The sequence below is a fragment of the Ursus arctos genome, unplaced genomic scaffold, assembly GCF_023065955.2.
Source record: "Ursus arctos isolate Adak ecotype North America unplaced genomic scaffold, UrsArc2.0 scaffold_11, whole genome shotgun sequence".
Taxonomy (NCBI): domain Eukaryota; kingdom Metazoa; phylum Chordata; class Mammalia; order Carnivora; family Ursidae; genus Ursus; species Ursus arctos.
The window spans coordinates 72,352,463-72,376,767 of record NW_026622775.1 but is presented as its reverse complement, the minus strand read 5'-3'; the positions used below and the strand labels follow the sequence as shown (position 1 = coordinate 72,376,767).

The 24,305-nt window shown below is 39.3% G+C and overlaps 1 protein-coding gene across 2 annotated transcripts; it reads left to right on the top strand.

Moving 5' to 3' along the window:
• The first annotated feature begins 671 nt into the window (after positions 1-671).
• Positions 672-23,868, top strand: LPL (lipoprotein lipase). 2 transcript variants are annotated; one of them, XM_026519069.4, is made up of 10 exons: positions 672-1,143; positions 6,913-7,082; positions 11,307-11,486; positions 12,810-12,921; positions 14,038-14,271; positions 16,064-16,306; positions 18,259-18,379; positions 20,238-20,420; positions 21,412-21,516; positions 23,619-23,868. In XM_026519069.4, coding segments are annotated over exons 1-10 (1,437 nt in total). In that variant the 5' UTR covers positions 672-1,055; the 3' UTR covers positions 23,620-23,868. The 2 variants fall into 2 exon arrangements, with proteins under 2 accessions (XP_026374854.1, XP_057166208.1); XM_057310225.1 differs by having other exon boundaries at positions 821-1,143; positions 21,412-23,868.
• Positions 23,869-24,305: the final 437 nt, after the last annotated feature.

Genomic DNA, 24,305 nt, shown 5'->3' with positions numbered 1-24,305 from the left:
ATGTAACTTTAAAACATTTTTTATCACTCTTCCCCCAAAACTTCTCCATTGTTCCCCAGCTCCTATTCCTCAGCTCCAGGCAACCACTAATCTACTTGGTCTCTAAAATGTGCCTATTCGTGGATTTTTACATAAATAGAATCATACAATAAGTATTTTTTGTGACTGGCTTCTTTCACTTTGCATAACAATCTAGTTTTATATTATTTGACCTCAATAATCTGTCTCTGATGATAAAATGTTATCCATGGGTTCCTTTATGAGTTCGAAGATTGATTATAATTTTCCTGAGAGAAAATTTAGAAACTAGTCAGAGCAGGAGGGCTTTTCTCCACCACATAGGCTAATCCATTTTGCCAATATCAGTATACCAGATTGTGCAAGCATAAGCTGCAGAACAATGTGTGTCCATGGATCCCTAAATTGACATTGTCCAGGAGAATTTTTGGAAAAACAAACAACAAACTTTGCAAGTTACAAACAGAAGCTATCGAAAGAGAAGTATAGCTTACGTATTGATCAAATGTAGTTTAACAGCTTAACTTCCCCTCCTTGGAAAACTGGTGATTGAGAGTATTTAACATAAATGCATATAAATTTGTTTGGTGCTTGTACAGGGGGCCCTTGCAAGACAGAGTCCTTCGGAAAAGCAAATAGGAACCTTACAGAGAAAGCAAATTTTCCGTTCTGCCCTTTTCCCCTCTTCTCGCGGGTGAGGTTTATCCTCAATACAGTTTGTTCAAATACTTGGAAATGAATTTAGGGCCCTCCCCCCAACTTCTGATTTTATAGCCAATAGGTGATGAGGTTTATTTGCATATTTCCAGTCACATAAGCAGCTGTAGAGTGGAAACAGTGTCAGACTCGATTCTTCCTCCTCCTCCTCCTCAGAGGGAACCTGCCACTTCCAGCTGCCCTGCCCTCCCTTTTAAAGGGCAACTTGCCCACGCCGGACCTCAGCTCCAGCCTGCTCCCACCTCGGGCTCAGCTGGTCCATCACCCTGTCCGCGCTTCTGCTGGTGCCCTGTAGCTCCCCCAGAGAGACGCGCCCCGAGATGGAGAGCAAAGCACTGTTCCTGGTGGCCCTCGGCATGTGGCTCCAGAGTCTGACCGCCACCCGCGGAGGGGTGGCCGCCGCCGACAGTAAGTTTTGCCCGTAGACTACCCTCCACCCTCAGACTCCACTTTGGCCACTTCCACACGTTATGAGGTTGAAAAGAGGAAGTCGAAAGGGGTTGCAGATGCGCACCGGAGACTTTCCTAAACTGAGCGCCGGCCCAGAGAAGAGTCAACGGGCTGGGATCCGGGAGGGATAGGCAGAGAATTCCCCCTCTGATCTCCTTGGAGCCGTTCCCGCGCTGTCCCTTCCAATCTGGCTGAGGCGGTGTTTCCGGGTCCTTAGACTCGGAGAGGAAGAGTAGGGGGCAGCTCGAGGGGCGGGACGAGAGAGATCAGAGGAAGGGCTTAAATGGCGGTGATCGGCAGCGACTTCCTCCCTCGAGGACCCTGGAATGAAAGGCACGCAGGTCAAGGTGACCCTGGCGCGGCCGCAACCGCAACCGCGGCTCAGCCCTCGCCTATGGGAGCGCGGGTAGAGTGGATCCTTCTCTTAGAGAAGCCGACCCGAGGGGGTGCGGACGGGGGCGGGCGGGAGGCGATGTCCGCATCTCGGGAGCACTGGCCACTCGCTCTCGGCGTCTACACGGTGGTGGGGGACTGGGACGCGTGGCGCCGAGTCCCGCGGACTCAGCTTCCTGTACGCGTTCGGGGGTCCGGGAAGCTCTCCAGCTTCCATCCTTGCACGCGCCGCTCTTCTTAGCACCCAGAAAACCTAGCGAAGGGCTGCCTTCCTAAAAACATGGCGCGGAGGCCAGCAGTCTGTGGCGCCGGCTTGGGAGTTACACGGTTTGCGTTTGGCTACCCTTGGAGTCCTCCGGTCCGAGTCCCGCTCCGACGCCCGGCCTCGCTGAGTCCTCCAGCACGTGGGGCTTCCGGAAGCCGCCGCGTGAACCCTAGTCACTGCCCGGCGCCGCCGGCTCGTCATCACCGTTAAAGCATTACGGGAGAGATGCGAACAGGGGCAGTCCTCGTACCTTGAACCGTGCTTGGTTCACCGAACATACAACAGCAATATAAAGGCAACTGAAGCAAATCATAAAAGGCAACATTTTCTTCTCCATTTGTGGTGAAATTGCAGTTAAGGCAGTGTCGCTTGGATGTGCTTGGTTCAAGTTATAGTCGAGTTTGTCCACGACTTTGCAGCTGAAAGTTTATTTCAGCGGCGGTTGTAAAAGAACATTTTTGTTAAATTTATTTTAAAAATGTAGATTTCATCAAGTCTGATTGGATAAAAAAACCAATATCTGGAGGTTCAGTAAAAAAAAGCCTTAAATATCTTAGTGACATGTTCGCCTCCATAATTTTTTTTTAAATTTATTTTGAGAGAGGGAAAGGGAGAGAGAGAGCACGTGTGAGCTCGCACAAGGCGGGGAGGGGGGAGAGGGAGAGGGAGAGGGAGAAGCAGACTCCTGGATCATGACCTGAGCTAAGGCAGAGGCTTAACGAATGGAGCCACCCAGGAGCCCCTGTTTTTACTGGCTTCTTAGAAGTTCAGGACCCTAAATTCCTGGTCTAGTTAGTGTCACCTTTCTGGGTTTAGATTCCTCAACTCAAAAATGAGGAGTTCAGGCCACACTCAAAATTCTTAGGCTCCTCTAATTCATACTCTTCGATTTAAGTGGACGCTTTGCAATCCATGAATTAATTGGATTTTAACCAATGCATGCTTTAGCTAGCTGTAAATGTATCAAGGGAGCAATCTTTTTTTTAAATAATTTTAAACTTTATTTTTTAAGATTTTATTTATTTATTTGAGAGAGATAGAGACAGCCAGTGAGAGAGGGAACACAAGCAGGGGGAGTGGGAGAGGAAGAAGCAGGCTTCCAGTGGAGGAGCCTGATGTGGGGCTCGATCCCAGAACGTTGGAATCACACCCTGAGCCGAAGGCAGAGGCTTAATGACTGAGCCACCCAGACGCCCCTAAACTTTTTGTTTTTTAAGAGAGACTGAGCCTGAGCATGAGGAGAGAATGAGAGTGAATCCTAAACAGGCTTCACACCCAGCCTGGGCTCCATCTCCAAAGCCTGAGACCTTAACCTGAGCGGAAATCAAAAGTTAGATGCACAAGGGACTTAACCACCTAGGCGCCCCTAGGGAGGAATCATTTTTAAGGAGACTTGAAATTAATCCCTCTTATCCTTCCTTCCTACTCTCACTCCACCACTCCCTCCCTTTATATTATGCTTCTCCCATCACAGCAAATTTCCACCCCTTTCTCCTCCAGATGAATTCATCTAGGAATACAACAATTTCAGATGCAAGAGTTATGAGTGTGAGAGCATGGTAAACAGCACCACTCTGGGCTGTGACTTTACTTATTCTGAATTTTTTTTTTTTTCCTAAGAAGAATGTGAGGCTAGGAGGCACTCACTGCCCTTAGGCTCTTTGTTCTTGAAGCCACGTCAGTCTGCAGGCCCTCGTTAGGAAACTAGAAGAGCTAGACAAGGAGCATATGGATCAGTACTCAGTAGCTGCGATTCTATTTGACCTGCCATAGTGAATTTCCAGGCTAACATCTAAGTTAAATGTGATGGGTGATGACAGCAAAATAGCTGATACCATTTGCAAATGGAGCAGAACTCAGCACTGGTGTGACTGATTAATAGTAGTATTGAAAAGTGCGTGCCAGACACAGGGGTAGAGTTACAATGGAAAATTTTCACTTTCTTTCAGGTTAGTGTAGTGTATTTTTAGCTTAACCTTCCTTCTTTGCTTTGTTCCAGGAGGAGAAATTGAGCTATATAGTTTACTGCTTCTCTTTTATGAATATTTTTTTCTATAAAAATGAAAAGCAAATCTGCTTGTTAAATAAGTCAAGAGCATTGTCTGCATTGAAATATCTGAAAAGACCAACAATTCAGTCAGACAGGATATTGATTTTTTCCCCCCTCATCAAACTTTTTTTGTTCTCACCCAGTCAGTCTGGTTTTTGGCATTCTGTAGAAGCTGCATGCGTCAGGAGGTATGACCATCAATTTCAGAGAGAAGGTAAATTATTGATGAAGTCCTTTAGGTATGTGTGTGGTAGAGTAGAAACTTCAAAGAGAATTGCATCATAATTGAGCCTTGTACCTTGTCTTCATATGCACACTAATCCTATTCATCTGATAATTGTGAGATGACTTTAGCTTTCCTGGGATGCTTAATGTCCCTTCTTTTCAGAACAATAATGTATCCCTATAAATTTACCTTTGAAGCGCTTTGATCTCTCAACCTAATTTCATCTCTGTGAGTTATTATCCACATTAAGTGAATTCCTTGTCTTTGTTTATACACTTAGAATTTTAGCTACTTAATAATTTAGAAATAAAGATTACATAGTCGAGAAATGCATTAACTTGTAACTTACCCCAAATCTTACCTTAGTGCTGAATAATGACATATCTGATGGGAACCAACCAGTTGGTGTGGTGCTGCTGATATGATCTCTTAAGAAGGAATACACCTTAGGCGGCCTCCCTTCCGCTAATTTAAGGTAGCTTTAATTTCTAAGGTGACCTGATAAAAAAGATTCTGGTCCCCTTAAAGAAGATAAACCCAGAGTCATTAATACCATTTTCATGTATGGAAAACAATAATTCCCTTAGTAACAATTGAGTCAAATCAGTTCATCTGCCAGCCAAGAGCAATCCCAGTGTATATACTGGGACAACTAAACATATTGACTGACCCACATCAGTTGTGTGAGAAAGTGAAGCTTGGGAAATACATTCATCTTTAGAATGCTGAGACACTCTTACACCAGTAGTGTGAAAATTTCTATCAGAATACCAAAGAGAAGGAAAGACTGACTGTAATTGCTACTAACATTTATGATTTCATATATAGAACTGACATAGAATTGAAAATGTCTCGTAGCATATAGAGTGGTGCTGTCTTCCTGTCAAATGCTTCATTATGCTTTCTATAACTTAAAATGAAAAAGAATTTCCCTGAGAAGTGAAATAAAAATCTCCAAATACGAATTTGAGAATGTATGAATTTCCTATTTTTTTACTTAGAAGCTATGTACCCAACAGAAAATGTTAGTTGTGGAAAATTGGACCTCTCAATGGGCTATGCAGATAATCTGTACAGGAGCTATGATTTTTTTTTTTTTTTTTGAGAGGGAACCTTCAAGACCCGAGAGCAGAATCAGATTAAAAATTTACAATATTTTTCTTCTACTATCAGGCAAATAATGAGACCACCAGAGTACTTCCTGGTTAGAAAGGAAAAGGAAGACCTACATCTTCAAGTAAGATGGAAGGCAAAGTGTATTTTTGATGGGTCAGTGGCTTTCAAGTGCAATTTTGCTATTTGAAAATGAAAAAAAACCCTTAAGTATCAATAGTTTACCACAGCTATTATTTGAATAAATTATTTTGGAATGTTCAGGTGCTAGAAGTGTGTGTGTGTGTGTGATCAACATGTCACCTATAATGAATTACTTAAGGAGTTTTAGAAAGTAATTAAAAAGGAAAATGTTGACCAGTGCTCAGCCTGATTTGAATTCCTGTACATTCACTATACTATATCATTCTTATTTTCACTTTTTGGCCTGGCTTTTGCAATATTATTTGAAATTATAGATTTTCAGCATTTGAATTGTGAAAAGAGGAAGTTTAGATTAAGAAATTAGACGGACCAATTATTTATCTTCTGAGTGTTAAATAGAGAAATCTAAAAACTACAAATTATTACCTTATAGTAAATAGTTTTTAATTTTTTTACTTGTTAAGAAATTAAATAATTTCCCCTAATATAACTTCCCTTTGACTTGCTCACTTTGTGTAAGAATTTGACTTTATTTGAAATACAATTTACTTCAAGCATTCACTGTAGTATTAAATGAAGATTTATCAAAATTTAGATTTATTGTCAAGAGAGTCAAAAGGTTGGCTGAAGTTTTATTTCTCTCCTTATTCACTTTGGGGTTGAGTATGAAGAGTCAAAGTGGATTCTTTCCCAAATCTGCTTTGCTGTAGTTTTTTAAGCTTTGACTTTGTGTGAAAGACTGCAAAGACAAGAAATATTGGAAAAGAAATATCTGCAAAAAGAATTAACCAGTTCAGGGGCTCCTGGATGGCTCAGTCAGTTAAGCATCTGCCTTTGCCTCAGGTCATGATCGCAGGGTCCTGGGATTGAGCCCTGTGTTGGGCTCCCTGCTCAGTGGGGAGTCTGCTTCTCCCTCTCCCTCTGTTGCTCCCCCTGCTTATGCGCTCTCGTGCTCTCGCTGTCAAATAAATAAATAAAAATATTTTTAAAAAATGAATTAACCAGTTCACACATAGCACAGGTATTTCTGAACAAACCACTGAATGATTTTTTAAAACATTTTTTAACTGATGTACCTTGCTATGGGGGTGGGAATAATTTTATACAAAAATTTACTTGGGCTTCCAACTTTTGTAATTACTAACATTTAAAAAAATTATCCTAGTGAAAAGGAAACAAGCTTTCCTCAAGCCTGTTATATAATATTTTGGGAAAACATTTCTTTGATGTAACCAGAGATTGAAAGAGGATGAAATAATATATGAAATAAGTGGGACTTCACAATGCAAGAGCCATAAGCCGATGTTCTTTGGGAGAATGAGTTTTGAATTATAACCAAGAGACCTGGATTTTGGTCTCTGTCAACTTTGATCACCAATCGAGGATTAGTCATTCTCTTTCAATCTACATATATTTAAAAAAAATAGAAACAAAAATAGCACTGGTGGTAGTTGCTTATAAACCTAAAACATACCATTCCAGCAAATAAAACGAACAGCCTTCCAATTAGCCACCTATCCAATTTTCCCTTTTCAGGAATTACAGGAGGAAGAGAGTTTATAGATATTGAAAGTAAATTTGCTCTAAGGACCCCTGAAGACACAGCTGAGGATACTTGCCACCTCATTCCTGGAGTGACAGAATCTGTGGCTAACTGCCACTTCAACCACAGCAGCAAAACCTTTGTGGTGATCCATGGCTGGACGGTAAGACAGTCTCTTTAGGAAGGAGCAAATTGGGGTAGACCAGGCATCCTGCCTGACTGGTTTGCTATCTTTATTGGGAACCCTGTGATGAGTCTCCATATCCTGTATGGAGATTGTTTTCCAATGCCTTGTTTTCCAATGGCTTTCCAAAGCTTGTTTTCCAATGGCTTTACTTTAAACTTGAGTGCAGGCAATTCTGGCTTGGGGTGGGGATTGTGGAATCTAAAATCATGGGTTCATGAGTACTTCCTCCAGGTAGTGCCATCCTTCATTTTACCATGGTACCTAGTTGGTGTCCTCGAACCAGACATTCTTGTGAGGTGGGAAAACAAGCCTTTGCTCAACTACAGAGCAGAATGTAGGTTATGATTTTAGGAAACCAGTGGAAACCTGGCAAGGTCCTGATTCATGCAGCACATCACCAAAGGTCCTTTCCTAAGGGAAAACCTGTCAGAGAGAGGAGGGGATTGGAGTGGAGTGAGGAACTATTGATTTTGGTTCTGGCTTTGCCATTTTCCAACTCTGTGATGTGATTGATGCTACTTCTCATCTCTGGGCCTCAGTTGACTGAGGTGTAAGACAAAGAGGTTAGACTCTACTTCCAGAATTCTCCAGTTGTAAACTTTAGGGAACTTTTCTAGAGATGAAAGAGGGTTAGCCAGGGAAATATCATGCAAAATGATTAGAAAAAGTGAAAACTGTGGTTACATTTACTTTTCCTTTTAAAGAATAAGAATAGGTGATGGGGATTAAGGAGTGCACTTGTTGTGATAAGCACCAGATGTTGTATGGAAATGTTGAATCACTAAATTTTACATGTGAAACTGTGTGTTAACTAACTGGAATTTAAATAAAAACTTTTAAAAAAAGAAAAAAAAAAAGAATATGATTAAAGTAGTGACTTCTAAGTATGCCAGACAGTCACTTTCCACGGTGGAGTTCTTAGCTACTTCAGTTGGTAATATTTTAAAACCCTAGTGAGCAGATTTCATTTTTTATATAAAAAGGACTTTTTTAAGATGGGAAGTTAAAGAGAAATAGTCCTGCCATTATGTCAGAGCTAATAGACACTAAATAAATTCTAATGAGATAAATTAGAGAATGACTGATAGACTTCTAGTCTCGATTTCTTTTCCTGTGTAACTTAAGTGCCTTTCTTAATTAACAATCCAGGACAATTGCTATAACTTTTATGGAGGTGAAGGCAACTACTAACAGAATTTACATGGATGTTTCTTCAAAAAAATCTATTTACTAGAGTTAACATAATAAATTATATATCTTATGATAAAAATAAATATTCAAATTCTTAACATAGACGTTTTTACGTTTTAAGAGATTTAAATAAGAGGAAGTAACCATTGGTAGTTTTAGAGACATTTTGGTTGTACACAGAACATTAAATACTTTTCAGAAAAGTATAGTAAGCGTAATAAACATTTTATATGACAGAATAAATTGAATATCTCAGATATCTCAATCTTATCCCTAAGAGAACTTGATACTTGAGGAATTTTTCAAAAGCATAGTTCCTTCTCATGCAAAGATGACATGACTAACCCAGTCTCAGTAGAGAGTGCCAATTTTATCATTGGTCCTCCTGCCCACTAAGCCCACCATATTCTTCACATTGTGTGTCCTGACATTTTGAGAGCCTGAGCTCAGAGGCTAGGCCACTAGCTATGAAACTGAGTTTCATCATAAAGAGCTGTTTAGCCTATGCAATAACTAATCCAGCCACACTGGGTAACTGATCTCAGCTTATCGCAGTGGACTGTCTGGCTGGTTCAGTTGGACCACCTGGAATGAGTGGCCAGAAGGGCTTCAGTTCAGCTGTGTGTCTGAGAATCAAAGATTTTAAAAATTTGTGGTGATTTAAGGAACCTCAGGAAAAAAAACCCTAGTAAATAATGCCTTTTTAGGATTAAAGAGGGTGAGTACTTGGATTTTCCACGCCTTTGTTGTTCAGGGCTACTAACAGCAGTATTTTATGTCGAATTAAAAAAGAAAGGATTAGAATAGTTTTTAGGCAGTTAATAAAAGTATCAGTCACTGTAGGACTAAGTTGGGTTACTTACTCTTTCACAGATTGCCTAACTTGGAAACATTGATAATGCTGAAAAAATTATAATAGGGGCTTAGAGCAAACAAGATTTTTTGCCTTATCTGAGGTAAACTATTTAGCAACTCAAGGTCATAGGACACAGGGAAATGAAGAAGTTCTGTGCCTTTGCCGTGGAAAATCCGAAAGAATGCTTAGCATGTAGTGTGCATAGAACACATCCCAGAAGGCAGTTTAGACACAGCTGTCCTGGAGCTTTGCCACCTGCTTAGGTTTCATAGAGCAGAGTGTTAAGTACAGAATTCTCATTGTGGTAGGAGGTCCTCATGCCTGGCTGAAAGAAGGAGTGGTTAACATTGCATTCTGAAGAACTGACATCATCGTCTCTTGAAAGGCAAAGGGTGGCAAACCCCCAACATCTAAGACAGGAGAAGGGGAGACAGGACCAGTTCATCAGGGTTTGGGGCTTGGTGGAGTTCTGACTTGTTCCCTCAATGACCCAGGCTGCACATAGACTTTTTAAAGCAACCTCTAGCTGAGACAGGTTCAAAGAAGGTTTAAATGAGTTTCTAATGGACTAATATCACCTTTATACCTTTTCTTTTTTTCTCTTCATACTTGAAATGGCAATAGATTTAGAGCTGGTATTACATCACTGCAAATAGATTGGGAATCAAAATGGTTACAAGAAGACATTTATGAGGTGGCAGGTAACCAAAATCATCTGAACTCAAACCCTTTGTTTTATTGGTGGCCTACAAGGTTAAAACAGTGCCTGCGTTCGTACAAGTAATTATTGGAATAGCTGGGACTGAAAGCAAAATCTCCTGAGTTCCAGGTTTGCTTTTTCCTACCAGAGAGCACAGCTGTGAAGTGAAAAATTGTGCAGTTGCTAGTGTCAGGAGTGAAGTGAGATCTCATGTTTTGATAGTTTTAGTCTAGAAAATAAACTAAATAAAATGGAAGCATAAATCGGAAAGAATCTGCTGTATAAGATCAAAATTCCAAATGAAGTCCCTTGATTTGATAATTCATGACTCCTACTTTTGTTACTGGAATTAATCTAAGAAGAATATAGGTTTTATAGGTCTCCCCTGACAAGCTACCTTAAAAATGTATTTGAGAACCTTCTTTGTTGAGTACATATTTAAGTAACCTTTACTATGCCTACAACATGATTTTCTCTCAGGTCATAGTAGGGGTGGGGAGATTTGGGGATTTGAATCAGGTTACTGCTACGTTGAAGCAAGATGATACACAATTTTACAATCTGCAGTGTTTAAGTGTGTTTTAATTATTTTAAAGTATGCATCTTTGCAAAGGTGTCCAATGTCCTCTCTGGAAACGTAAAATAAAATTTTACATAAATAGAATTAACCTGAGAACTCTTACAGTTCTTTTGACTCTGAATTTGGGAGCCTTTTTAAAATAAGAAGCAAAGAATTACAGTTGGAAGTCTCCTTATCTCCAAACAGGGCCAATCTAATAATTTGGGAATTGTGACTATTAAATCTCATTAATTTCCACTCTGATAATTAAGAATTGGAGAGAATTATTAAAAAAAAAAAAAATCTAAGCCAAAGCTGATCATTTGCTTATGTATTAACAAAGAGATTGCTAAATGAATTTACCTTCTGTTAGGATTAGTATGTTTGAAACTATTTTTTTCATTAGTACATCAAACGTTTTATATAAATGACTCTTTATAAGAAAAAAAAGGTGCATTCACATCCTCCAAAATAATGTGGTTGGGAAAAATTTACAGGCTAATTGCAAGTAATTAAATTAAATATATTTTGAATATATTCAGAATTATAGATTCTGCTGCAGAATTTTAACTTATTCAGATTGATCTTTTATATAAATTATTGGTTTTACAGAATTTATAAAACAAGTTTTTAAAAATCGGTAGTGCAAACCTAATCTGCCATTCCTCAGTTCAACACATTCCTTCTTTGGCATACTCAAATTTGCCTCAGTAGAGGCAGGCACAAGTCTCTGAATACACTTTTGCATGGTTTGGGTTATCTTTCTGAGCCACTGGGCTTCCTTTCAGGTTTGTTTGGTCGTTTTCTTTCCATTTAATGTAGGTGTATTAGGCTGACATACCTATAATACGTTGCAGGTGGGTATTTTAGGAAAGCTTGTATCATCCTCTTCAGGTGACAGGAATGTATGAGAACTGGGTGCCAAAACTTGTGGCTGCCCTGTACAAGAGGGAACCGGACTCGAATGTCATTGTGGTGGACTGGCTGTCGCGGGCCCAGCAGCATTATCCAGTGTCTGCAGGGTACACCAAGCTGGTGGGAAAAGATGTGGCCAAGTTCATCAACTGGATGGCGGTAAGACTGGGGGAAGAAGCCTTATGCGTCCAAAACTAGCGTCTTTGCTAGTACTGAACAAAATGGTGGTCTTGATTCCTTTTCACTTAAATATAAATATTTTCTGGGGCAACTCAAATCTTCAGAATAAGCACAGGCATTTTTTAGCCAGAAAGCAGCATGGTGATAAGAATGATAAAACTGTAAAGTCAAGGCATAGTCCTGCCCTGCCGTGTCCTTTGATATTCTCATAGTGAATAGATCTGGTGAGACCAAGAACTAAGTGGGCAGAGCAGACAAAAGCTTTTTATTTCAGGGCAGAGGAAAGATGTCATGTGTAGCCAAATCCTTCTCTACCACTTGGCTGGCACATGGAAATCCTGTCCTGCATTTGACCCATTAAAATACCAATCTTTTTCATGAAAAGTTAATACTACCCACTCCATAGTGTAGATTAAAGATCCAGATTTTTGTTGAGGGTTAGATAGACTGATAGATTTGAGCTAGGAAGAAAATGGCAGGAAAGGTCTGTAGACTATGAGGTGGCTATGGGTCAGGAGTTCTGATTTAGCTTCCACTTTATCCACTTGTATTCTCCGATGTCATCCCCTGAAAATTACCTTTGAAAAGTATCTTAGGGTTGGCTGAAAGAAAGTTAATACTCTGACAGGGCCAAATTATTTAAGCCAGATACTTGAAGATAAAAAATAATCTCTGTTTATTAGACTGGTCATTAAAAGATAAAAGTTCTTTTCTTCACCCTTTTGCTTATCAGGAAAGTGAACCTGGCAAATTAGATCACCTGCCTGAGCCTCAGACTTCTCATAGGTTGAATAAAGAGGCTGGACCATATGTATCTATGGTTCTTTCTCCCTGTAATATTTCCTGGTTTTAAGTCATTTTCTGACTAACCTTAAAGAATAAAGTGATGTAGGGTATTTAGAGTAGGGAATAATGAGTTGAAGTTAAATATATATTTAATATATTTGTGTGTATTTACATATAGCTTATCTACATATAGTTCACATATATATACATATATCTACATATAAATATGTAGCTACACACATACATTCATACATATATTTTCAGATCTGTGGAAATTCAGATTTCCATACACTTTGATTTCAGATGGATGGGAAAACTTTCTAACTTAAATATGTTTTTAAAGAAAGAGAAAATCTCAACACTATAGACTGATCTAGAACACAAAATTAAAATAAGTAGTGTTTAATTTTCAGCATTGCCTGTATTTCAAAAACAATACTTACATATTTTTTTCCTTTTAGCTTTGATCTTTTGTACAGAACTGTAAGAACCCCTTTTTCTTTTTCTCTTCCAAAGGAGGAATTTCACTATCCTCTGGACAATGTCCATCTCTTGGGATACAGCCTTGGAGCCCACGCTGCTGGCATTGCAGGAAGTCTGACCAATAAGAAGGTCAATAGAATTACTGGTAAGAAAGCAGTGCCAACTACTGGGTGTTTACCCCAAAGATACAGACGTAGTGAAGAGAAGGGCCATATGCACCCCAATGTTCATAGCAGCAATGTCCACAATAGCTAAATCGTGGAAGGAGCCGAGATGCCCTGCAACAGATGACTGGATTAAGAAGTTGTGGTCCATATATACAATGGAATATTACTCAGCAATCAGAAAGAATGAGTTCTCAACATTTGCTACAACATGGACGGCACTGGAGGAGATAATGCTTAGTGAAATAAGCAGAGAAAGACAACTATCATATGATTTCTCTCATCTATGGAACATAAGAACTAGAATGATCAGTAGGGGAAGAAAGGGATAAAGAAAGGGGGGGTAATCAGAAGGGGGAATGAAACATGAGAGATTATGGACTATGAGAAACAAACTGAGGGCTACAGAGGGGAATGGGATAGACCGGTGATGGGTAGTAAGGAGGGCACGTATTGCATGGTGCACTGGGTGTTATACACAACTAATGAATCATCGAGCCTTACATCGAAAACCGGGGATGTACTGTATGGTGACTAACATAATATAATAAAAAATCATTATTAAAATCAAAAAAAAAAAAAAAAAAAAAAGAAAGCAGTGCCAGTAGTCTTATCACAGAAGAGTTGAGATGCCTGTCATTCTGAAAGAGAATCAGAATGTTTGTCAAATACCCATATGTGTCTGGTGTTCCTTTGTGTTTGCCCAGCAAACACAGCAAATTATCTCATGGGAGGGCTTTTTTTTTTTTTCTGGAGTAGGATAGAATACGGACCCTTGCTCTCCTGGGCTTACTTCCTACTGTTAGAAGAGAAGTAGAGCAGAGTTAAGCACAGAGAGCTCAGTGGAGTCCCTGGGAAGCTCATTCCCCTCCTCCCTCTGCTCTGTGCTTTGCTGATGTATTGCACGTACGTCATCTCTCACATCAGTGAGAAGAAGGGCCAACACTAGAGGCTATTTGGAGAAAGGAAGACAGTCAACCAGGGCATTCAAATGATGAACAATCGAATGCTAAGGTGATACTAATTGAGGCCAAAACGAATGGGAATTTAAAAATCTGTGAGGCCTCTTCTTCTTTTTTTTTTTTTTTTGCATTAAGGCCTAGATCCAGCTGGACCTAACTTTGAATATGCAGAAGCTCCAAGTCGCCTTTCTCCCGATGATGCAGATTTTGTAGACGTCTTACACACATTCACCAGAGGGTCGCCTGGCCGAAGTATTGGAATCCAGAAACCAGTAGGACATGTTGACATTTATCCTAATGGAGGCACTTTTCAACCTGGATGTAACATTGGGGAAGCTATCCGTGTGATTGCAGAGAGAGGCCTTGGAGGTAAATACGATTTAGAAGTTAATTAAATGTCGGGGCGCCTGGGTGGCTCAGTCATTAAGCGTCTGCCTTCCGCCCAGGGCGTGATCCCAGGGTCCTGGGATCGAGCCCCACATCGGGCTCCTCTGCTGGGAGCCTGCTTCTTCCTCTCCCACTCCCCCTGCTTGTGTCCCTCTCTCTCTGGCTGTCTCTCTGTCAAATAAATAAATAAAATCTTTGAAAAAAGAAGTTAATTAAATGTAAGTTTCACACTTAATTCTTATTGATCCAGTCTCCTACCCATTCCCCACAAGTATGTAGATTTAATATACACATTTAATCAAGAAATGTTTCTGAAGAAGCTATCATATTCAGCACAATCCCTTTACAGCCTTAGTACTGCCTTTGGTCAGACAGACAGATATGTTTTCTTTTATGTATTATATTGTAGACTACACTGAGTACTGAGCTTCCAGAAATAAAAGAAGAGAAAGGTGAGAGCTACACAAGAAACCTCCATTGTGTTGGATAATAGCAGCATAAAATGATAATGAGCCACATGTTGTTATACTTTGAATATGGTTGTGAAACCATAAGAGTTATTGTTAATTAGTCCAAATTTCTTTCGTCAATCTTTTAAAGAGATGTACAAATAAGAAACAAAGGGCTCTTGGGTGGCTCAGTCTGTTAAGCATCTGACTCTTGGTTTTGGCTCAGGTCATGATCTCGTGGGTCATGAGATCCAGCCCTGAGTGGGGCTCTGCCCTCAGTGGGGAGTCTGCTTAAAGATTCTTTCCCTCTGCCCTTCCCCTCACTCATGCACATGTGTTCTCTCTCTTCTTAGCTTTCTCTAAAATAAATAAATAAATCTTTAAAAAAATAAAATAAATCACCATTCTCTAACAATAAATATTCCAAAATTTAAAGAAGATATAATTTAATATTATCTTTTTTTTAAAAGATTTTATTTATTTATTTGACAGAGATAGAGACAGCCAGAGAGAGAGGGAACACAAGCAGGGGGAGTGGGAGAGGAGGAAACAGGCTTCCAGTGGAGGAGCCTGATGTGGGGCTCGAACCCAGAATGCCGGGATCACGCCCTGAGCCGAAGGCAGACGCTTAATGACTGAGCCACTCAGGCGCCCCATAATTTAATATTATCTTAATGTTTACTTCAATAATCATGTTCGTGTTAAATTTATAATTTAAGGGATCTTTTCATCCTTTGTGGGCAATGGAACCTACCTATAGTCAATATGCTCAGGTTTTTTGTGCATATGTTATAGAAATTACAGCTTAATATTACTATTTTCAATAGTTATAAAAGCTTATGGTAAGAGGTACACTTTTATTACATTGCTAATTATTTCTGTGGTTCATTTGATGTAAAAATTGTTAGTGAGACAACCTCCAATTATACATAATATCTATGATAAAATACTATTCACTTAACAATTCTGCCTTTTATGATGTTTCTAGAAGCATGTAGAAATGTCTTATGTTTTCAATATAAGAGAAGGATGTGACAAACTGGGGGAAATCAACTTCTACCTTGATTGTCTCTTATTATATCTTCATAAACATACATAAGACAGCAGAAAAGGCAAAAGTTCTCTGAAAATTTGCAATTTTGACACTCAGAAAGAGATGAGACACTGCCACCAAAAATACCTCCTTAAATAGGACTTACACTCAAGCAGTCATAGGACTAGATCCTTAGGTAATTTTATTCTGAAACTAGTTCAGACATACAGGATGAAACACTCATTGTGGACACTCATGGAGTTGAATTTTCTTTGTGCCTCATTTTCCCCAGATGTGGACCAGCTAGTGAAGTGTTCCCATGAGCGCTCCATTCATCTCTTTATTGACTCTCTGTTGAATGAAGAAAATCCAAGCAAGGCCTACCGGTGCAATTCAAAGGAAGCCTTTGAGAAAGGGCTCTGCCTGAGTTGCAGAAAGAACCGTTGCAACAACTTGGGCTATGAGATCAATAAAGTCAGAGCCAAAAGAAGCAGCAAAATGTACCTGAAGACTCGCTCTCAGATGCCTTACAAAGGTAGGCTGGAGGATGTTGTGAATAAAGAAAATAAATTCCATCCTATTTCTTATTGCTCATTGCATCACATGTACTGCGTCTGTCCATTGCAACAGAGGTAGCGAAACGGTATTACTCAACCCTGAACCCTCACTTGTATTTCCGTTGGTAGAGAGGGAGTTACCCTGGTCCATTTAACTGAAGCTCCTAATTCCCATTGCCAGTAAGGCCCAGGGCGCAACCTGCACTACCCTATGCAGCAGCCTTGCTTTCCACCCTCCTCTGCCATTATGACCACTCGCGTGGGCCAGCCCATTAGTACCAGGCTGTGAGCTAATGTAAAACCATCCATCTTTCCAGGGTCAGCAAGCTAACTATAGGCCAAATCCAGCCCATCGCCTGCTTTTGTAAAGAAAGTTTTATTAGAAAACAGCCACACACATTCATTTTTGTGTTGACTAAGAGTGCTTTTGTGCTACTGCAGCAGAGTTAAGTAGTTGGGACAAAGACTGTATGGCCCACAAAGCCTAAATTATTGCTATTTGGCCCTTCACAGAAAAGAGTTTACCCACTCCTAAAGTTTGCTTTAAGTGAGGGCAAAAACTACCTGTATTTTAAAATTCAGCTATTTCTGGGAGGGAAGAATATATCAGACCTCAAAATATTTCCATTTTGTCATGAATTTGTACAGTTGAATTTCAGACTTGTTTAGAGCGAGATTTATAGGGATTGAAGGGAAGCGAGAGGAGATACCAAGGAAATCTGGCAAGAGGAACTAAGACCAGAAAAGCTAACTTATGTGGAGTCCAGGTGGAAGTCTGAGGGAAAGGATGATAATTGAAGTACGGTTTTCCAAGGTAAAATATATCTGACGGAGGCAACTATTTGTAAGGTGGTTTGTTAGAACCTCCATAGTGGTGTATTTGGTGGCCCCAAGGTTTGGAGCAGCAATAATTCAAGGGAACCTTTTAAGCAATGAGGAAACCCTTAGTTTTTCTGACTCTTCAGAATGAGAAAGTGGGTGTGAGGTATAGAGGAGACTGGAATCTTCTGAAGACTCATCCCCAGGCGTCCTGCTTGTTGCTATGCAGTGCTCCATCACTATTCTTGGGGATACTTTGGCAGTCTCCACTTCCCCTGCTGTGGTCTGTGGTGATGCCTGCAAGGGCTCCATTCAACCCCAAACTCTGTTTCTCTTCACTGTTAGTAGCTGTATGTTAAACCTGCTGCTGTTCCTATCTCCTTAACCTCCCCCATCCCATTTACTCAGGGTTTTTAGTAGAGATGGCATGAGCAGGGAGGAAATGTAGAAGTTCAATTATCTGCTTCCAGAGGTTCTCCCTAATTACAGAACACGTTAAGAACTAGCAGTCTTTATGGCCTCACTGATGATTCAATGAATAAGTTTGATTGTGAGCCTACTATAATACCTACTGTGTGCTAGATGGTGGGGGGATAAAGAGGATAAACGTGATCTTCTGACCTGAGGGAATTTACACATAGGGTAGGGAGTCAGACGTACCCATAAAACATGAAGAAACAGTCACATACAGTGTCCCATTAACAAATGCCAAATATGCTCTGTATAGATATCCGGGGACAAAGATGGCCAAGAAAGGGTAGAGTTCTTGGAGAAAGAATCATGGGTATTTCAGCTTCTCAATTTGATCTCCCTTGTGTCCCATCAAAGATGATTACTTTCTAGGACTACTTAACAATTCATATGCACCTGGGTTCCTCCTATCTGCTACAACCACACTTTCCTGAAAGGGAGTGGAATGCAAGGTCTGAAGTTTCTAGTAACAAACACTGTGCAGACATGAAGAAATCTTTCCAAGCTACACTGGTAGTCATGTGTGAACACTTCCTATTTAATGGATCAGAATTCTGTGGTTCTGAGTTGCCTCCTTATCTGGGGGTGGTGGTGTTTCCATAAAAACTGATCAGCACTTGTTCCAATTTTCTCCCTACAGTCTTCCATTACCAAGTAAAGATACATTTTACCGGGACTGAGAGTGATACACAGACCAACCAGGCCTTTGAGATCTCTCTGTATGGCACTGTGGCTGAGAGTGAGAACATCCCTTTTACCCTGTGAGTAGCCGCAGGGCATTACCTCCAGCATGTGGGTTGATCATGGTACTGTTACCTGCTATAACCATTGGTCCTTAGAGCAGAAGATGAGTAGAACACTTGGAAAAGAAATAGTCATCAGATTTTTTAAAAAACTTTATGGCAAACGATATTCATTACATTGGTACATATAATAGCATGGATTAGAAACAAAATAAGTACCCAACATTGAGGCAGTGGTTAAAGTTTAAAGTCAATGAAATCAATCTAGCTTCTTTTTTTTTTAATGAAAATTTTTTATTATATTATGTTAGTCACCATACAGTACATCCCTGGTTTCTGATGTAAAGTTCGATGATTCATTACTTGCGTATAACACCCAGTGCACCATGCAATACGTGCCCTCCTTACTACCCATCACCAGCCTATCCCATTCCCCCACCTCCTCCCCTCCGAAGCCCTCAGTTTGTTTCCCAGAGTCCCTAGTCTCTCATGGTTCATTCCCCCTTCTGTTTACCCCCCTTCATTCTTCCCTTTCTTCTACCGATCTTCCACTTCTTATGTTCCACAGATGAGAGAAATCATATGATAATTGTCTTTCTCTGCTTGACTTACTTCACTTAGCATTATCTCCTCAAGTCCCATCCATGTTGCTGCAAATGTTGTGCAATCGCTCTTTCTGATGACTAATATTCCATTGTATATATGGACCACATCTTAATCCAGTCATCTGTTGAAGGGCATCTCGGCTCCTTCCACAATTTAGCTATTGTGGACGATGCTGCTATGAACATTGGGGTGCATATGGCCCTTCTCTTCACTCCGTCTGTATCTTCAGGGTAAATACCCAGTAGTGCAATGGCTGGATCACAGGGTAGCTCTATTTTTAACTTTTTAAGGGACCTCCACACTATTTTCCAGAGTGGCTGTACCAACTTGCATTCCCACCAACAGTGTAAGAGGGATCCCCTTTCTCCACATCCTCTCCAACATCTGTTGTTTCTTGCCTTGTCTATTTTTGCCATTCTAACTGGTGTAAGGTGGTATCTCAACGTGGTTTTGATTTGAATTTCCCTGATGGCTAATGATTTTGAACATTTTTTCATGTGTCTGTTACTATTTGTATATCTTCATTGGAAAAGTGTCTGTTCATATCTTCTGCCCATTTTTTTGATTTATTTGTTTCCCGTGTATTGAGTTTGAGAAGTTCTTTGTAGATCTTGGATACCAGTCTTTTATCTGTAGTGTCATTTGCAAATATATTCTCCCATTCCATGGGCTGCCTCTTCGTTTTTTTGACTGTTTCCTTGACTGTGCAGAAGCTTTTTATCTTGATGAAGTCCCACGAGTTCATTTTTTCTTTTGTTTCTCTTGCCTTTGGAGATGTGTCATGAAAAAAGTTGCTGTGGCCGATGTCAAAGAGGTTGCTTCTAAAACTGTAATTATAGAAAACTAGGTACAACATGGCAAGAAATGGAAAGTAAAATATGAAGTAAAGAAAGAATAGAGAATTATATGTATCTTATGACTTTAACAAAGTAAACATGTTCACATAGCGATATAGATTGAAAGGGGATATATGAAAATGAATATAAATGTCTCTGAATGATTGATTTATGGATTTTTTTTCTTAAGAGTTGTATTAAATAGTTCATATTGTTAGTGTAAAATTTAGAATAGATTAAAAGGGTGTAGATATCTTTTAAAATACCCTGAATGCCATTGATCTTCATTTTGAGTATTTTGCTGGACATTTTTTGCATTTTTAAAATATCTCCCAAACAATAAAGCTATTTATTTATATCTTGGGAGGAAGAAAAATGAGAAAAATAAAACACTTGTTTCCAGAACTAACCAAATACGCTGATTTTTGCTTCAGGTCTGAAGTTTCTGCGAATAAGACATACTCCTTTCTGATTTACACGGAGGTGGATATTGGGGAACTGCTAATGTTGAAACTCAAATGGAAGAGTGATTCATACTTCAGCTGGTCAGACTGGTGGAGCAGCCCTGGCTTTGCTATTGAGAAGATCAGAGTAAAGGCAGGAGAGACTCAAAAAAAGTAATTAAATTTATTTTTCTCCATTCACTTTAGACTCACTGCATCCTTACCTAGGGATAAGTTCAGGTGGAGCTTTAGTAAGCTTTTTCTTTAAGACTATATCAACTAGATAATTATACCTATAATTCTGGGGAGGAGTGTTCTTTTATTATCATACTATCGAAGTAATAGTATTTCTGAATTTCATGGAAAGAAACTATAAGCCATTAATTGATCACAATTATTGAGTGAGAGCTGAGATTTTAAGTTGAGGATCTCAGCTTCTCATTTAGCACTGTTTCTTGCAAGCACAAAACAGTTATGGAAAGAATCTCAGAGATGTTACTTTGACATTCAAAGATTAAAATCAGCTCTTCGAGAAGAATGAAAAGGTAATCTCATTCTGTCTCCCCACCCCACCTCACGTATATCTATAAATTAATTGCATAGAGAGCCCCATAGCATTTAAGACTTTTATACTAAATGTACAGGGATTTTGCAAACTATAGTGTGCCATTGTTGTTAATAAAAATGACTCCTTAAGTTAGGATTGATAAATTTTTTCTCTTTGGTCATTTTCTTTCATAACAAAGCAAAACAAAAACACAAAAAACAGGTTGTGGATGGAGAGGCTATGCAGAGCATTTGTTTCTCTAGCAGGCCAGTTGAAGGATGGTTTGTGAATTCCCTAATGCAGATACGAGGAAGTGGTAAAGTTGATCTTGTGTCACCTCGTGGTGAAAGCTTTGTGATTTTAAGGCTGCTCCAAGCTGTTTATGTGCCTGTCTAGACTGATTAACTCTATTGTTGAACAGTGGGTTAGGCCCTCAAATAACTCTCTGGTTCAGATGTGTTGCTGACCAGAATGGCCTGACTTTAAACAGTTTATTGAAAATATCAAAGTAATGAATCCTAGTGATCAGGTAGGATTTAAACAGCCCTGATCGAACCATATATTTTCAGTTGTTTCTCTTTCCCCATATGACATGTTCACATTCATTTTCTTCTACAGGGTAATCTTCTGTTCCAGGGAGAAAGTATCTCATCTGCAGAAAGGAAAGTCATCTGTGGTATTTGTGAAATGCCATGACAAGTCTCTGAAGAACAAGTCTGGCTGGTGAGCATCAGGGGCTGAAGTTCCTTGGGTATCCTGAGCTTGCACTTAGGGACACTGCTGCATACGTCTCTCTTCATCCCGTAACTAAAGACTTGCACTGATTCTTGGGGCTAGAATCTTCAGGTGCTCTTTCTTAGCCCTTCCATATACACCTTGGCCTGGCCCATTTGTTTTTGGCAGTACTTCCTCTTTTTTCATTCTCTTTCTGTTCTATATTTTCCTTTTGCACTACCACAAAATCTTTACCGCTGCTTTTTTCTGTACTGCATCCCTGCTACCTTTACGGAGCCTGTGTTCAGAGTGTACAACACAGTAGTCGTCATTGTGACTGTGGGCATAGCCGTTCCAGGGGAGCAAAACATCAGCGGCAGCACATAGTCCTTCTTGGTGCCCCAGGTGGCAGCCGACTCCAGGACAGAGAGCCAAAAAGGGGAAGCTACCAAGCCTCCATCTCAAAATCCCCAACGATGTGGAGATAATGGAGTTAGAATTTAGGAGATGATCTTCTTTTCCGTCTCAAAACAATACCCTGGCTCTTTTCTACCAAACTTTAAGACTAATCCATATGGCAGCTGTCAGCTAAATCTTTCCAGATCAATACTAAGTGGAGATTAAGCATGTGACCCTCTCTCTCCCCTCCTGAATTCTCACATTATCTCACTTTTATTTCTCTGCTCATTCTCCTGCCAGATACCAAGTTCTAATGGGTTACAAGTATAAAGGAGAAAAGCTTAGATCATGTCATACAAGCCAGGGAAACAAGAAACAATGCGAAAGGCTGGTACAACATTATCCAGAAATAGAAAAAATAATTGCTTCTGGTTTGTCCTCTGGTTTGTCTTCTCTCAGTTAACATTTATTGACAAAAGTACAGAATAAGAGTTGCCTAATCAGAAAAGCATATTAAAGACCCTATGTGGAATATCTCTATTATTTTAAATTTCTATTTTATGTTGTAATTTATCCATGGATAATTATGAATTATGGATAAATTAGGAAAAATAGGCAAAAATAAAATCACTGTGACTCTATCCCCCAGGGATAACTCCCAATTAACATTTAAATTTATATTCTTTCAGACCTTCTCAACGCATATATAATATTAATATTTTTTCATTTTTTTTACAAAAATGGAATTATGACATACACTTTGAACAATAAGATTGAAGCCATTTGATTAAAAACATTAATGTGGGAGCACTCAAGATAAACTTAAAATGGAAAATAGTTGATGGTATTGAGCCAGAATAACTGAATTTTTATCGAAGTGGAGACTATTCTACTCAGAGGTTCATTGCTTTGTTTTCCCTCCTCACAAATATGAGATAATTTCATATTTGCTTCAACTTTTAGAAGTGACTCCTCTGTGAAGTTTTATACATGTATTTATGTCACATACAAACATACACAAACACTTGTACACCTACATTTTCCCCAAATCATCCACAACTTTAAATCTATATGGGAATGTAAAAAGAAAACCTGAAAATTTAGGAAATATCTCCAGCTGTTTTAAAAGTATTTCTGGTCATATTATTTATGTAAGTCATAATCATTTACCTGAGAAAGTCTAGTGATACATTCCTTGTCTGATTATAGGATTACTGAGACCACAGATATTTGGGTGGCTTTTCCTTATGCATCTGAACTTTATCTAGGAATTATGAATCATACTAATAACATTCTGCAGTTTCTCTCTTCTGTCACCAAATTAATCGAAAGTTCTCTGTCTCTTATCTTCTGATATAACTCTTTAGAGGACTCATATCACAAGAAAAGAAAAGAATCAGGCATTTCATTTGACAAGTTTTAGAATTAAGAAGTCTTCTTAAATCATATCTTCTTTGAAATAATTTGGTTCAGTCTTCTGAAAATGATAGTCCTTATTGGAACATGGCTAAGTAGATCTTAGAGTGTCTTTCATGCCCCCAAGCCTGCCCTTATCCATGTCTGATTCATTATCCACATATCCCCTGGGTATGTACTCACAACCTTTGTCCTGAACTTCCAGTTGAATAACTTTTTCATCATGAAGGTGGGAGGGGAGAGTGTTGTAAAACACTAAGCAAATAATAAATTGCCCTTCCTCTACTTTTTCTCAGAACCTGGGCAAATCTGCAGAAGGAAGAACAGCATATGAATTCCATGAAGAATGAAATAACTTTTTACAAAAGATGCCCAGTGCTTTGGGTGTTTCAAAGAGAATTTTCCTGAGTATTAATCCCTAATCAGTAATTAATTAGTTATTTTAGGATACAGTCTCAAATACCCAAAAAAGTGGCTAATTCAGTTTGAGGAATATAGTGGCCAAATAGCACATCTTCTAACATTAAAAGATTGCAGATTTGAAAATCACTGTTTTGTCCTTTGAGAAAGAAATAAGAACCAATTTGGCTCATGGTAATGTAATAAGCCTTCTTTATCTGGTGAGTTTAACCACAGCTTAAAATTGAGTAGAATCTCATTTTTTAATTGGAAGTCTGCATTTTCTGGACTGATACCGTCTCAAAGTTTTCTCCAAGTCTGAATATAGAAAATATATATATATATATATATATATATATTTTTTTTTTTTTTTGTGACATGAGTTGGACCCATTTACTTACTAGTCAAGACACCTGACTTTTTTGGAATGGTTCTTCTCTTGCCATTGGGTGCTGTGTTGTCCAGGAGTTAACCAGGGACTAGTGACTTGGAGAGAGGAATAGAAAATGAAGTTGATAAATCACTGAAACTCTAAACCCTCCCTGAAGCTGGTTGCATCATTGCTAAGTTACAAATTAAAAGAG

Bases quoted from the DNA above. Each gene is read 5' to 3' on its own strand.
- LPL (XM_057310225.1), top strand. From the start codon at position 1,056: ATGGAGAGCAAAGCACTGTTCCTGGTGGCCCTCGGCATGTGGCTCCAG. The intron at 18,380-20,237 runs GTGAGTAGCCGC...TTTTTGCTTCAG, and splicing joins GAGAACATCCCTTTTACCCT to GTCTGAAGTTTCTGCGAATA. The intron at 20,421-21,411 runs GTAATTAAATTT...TTTCTTCTACAG, and splicing joins GCAGGAGAGACTCAAAAAAA to GGTAATCTTCTGTTCCAGGG.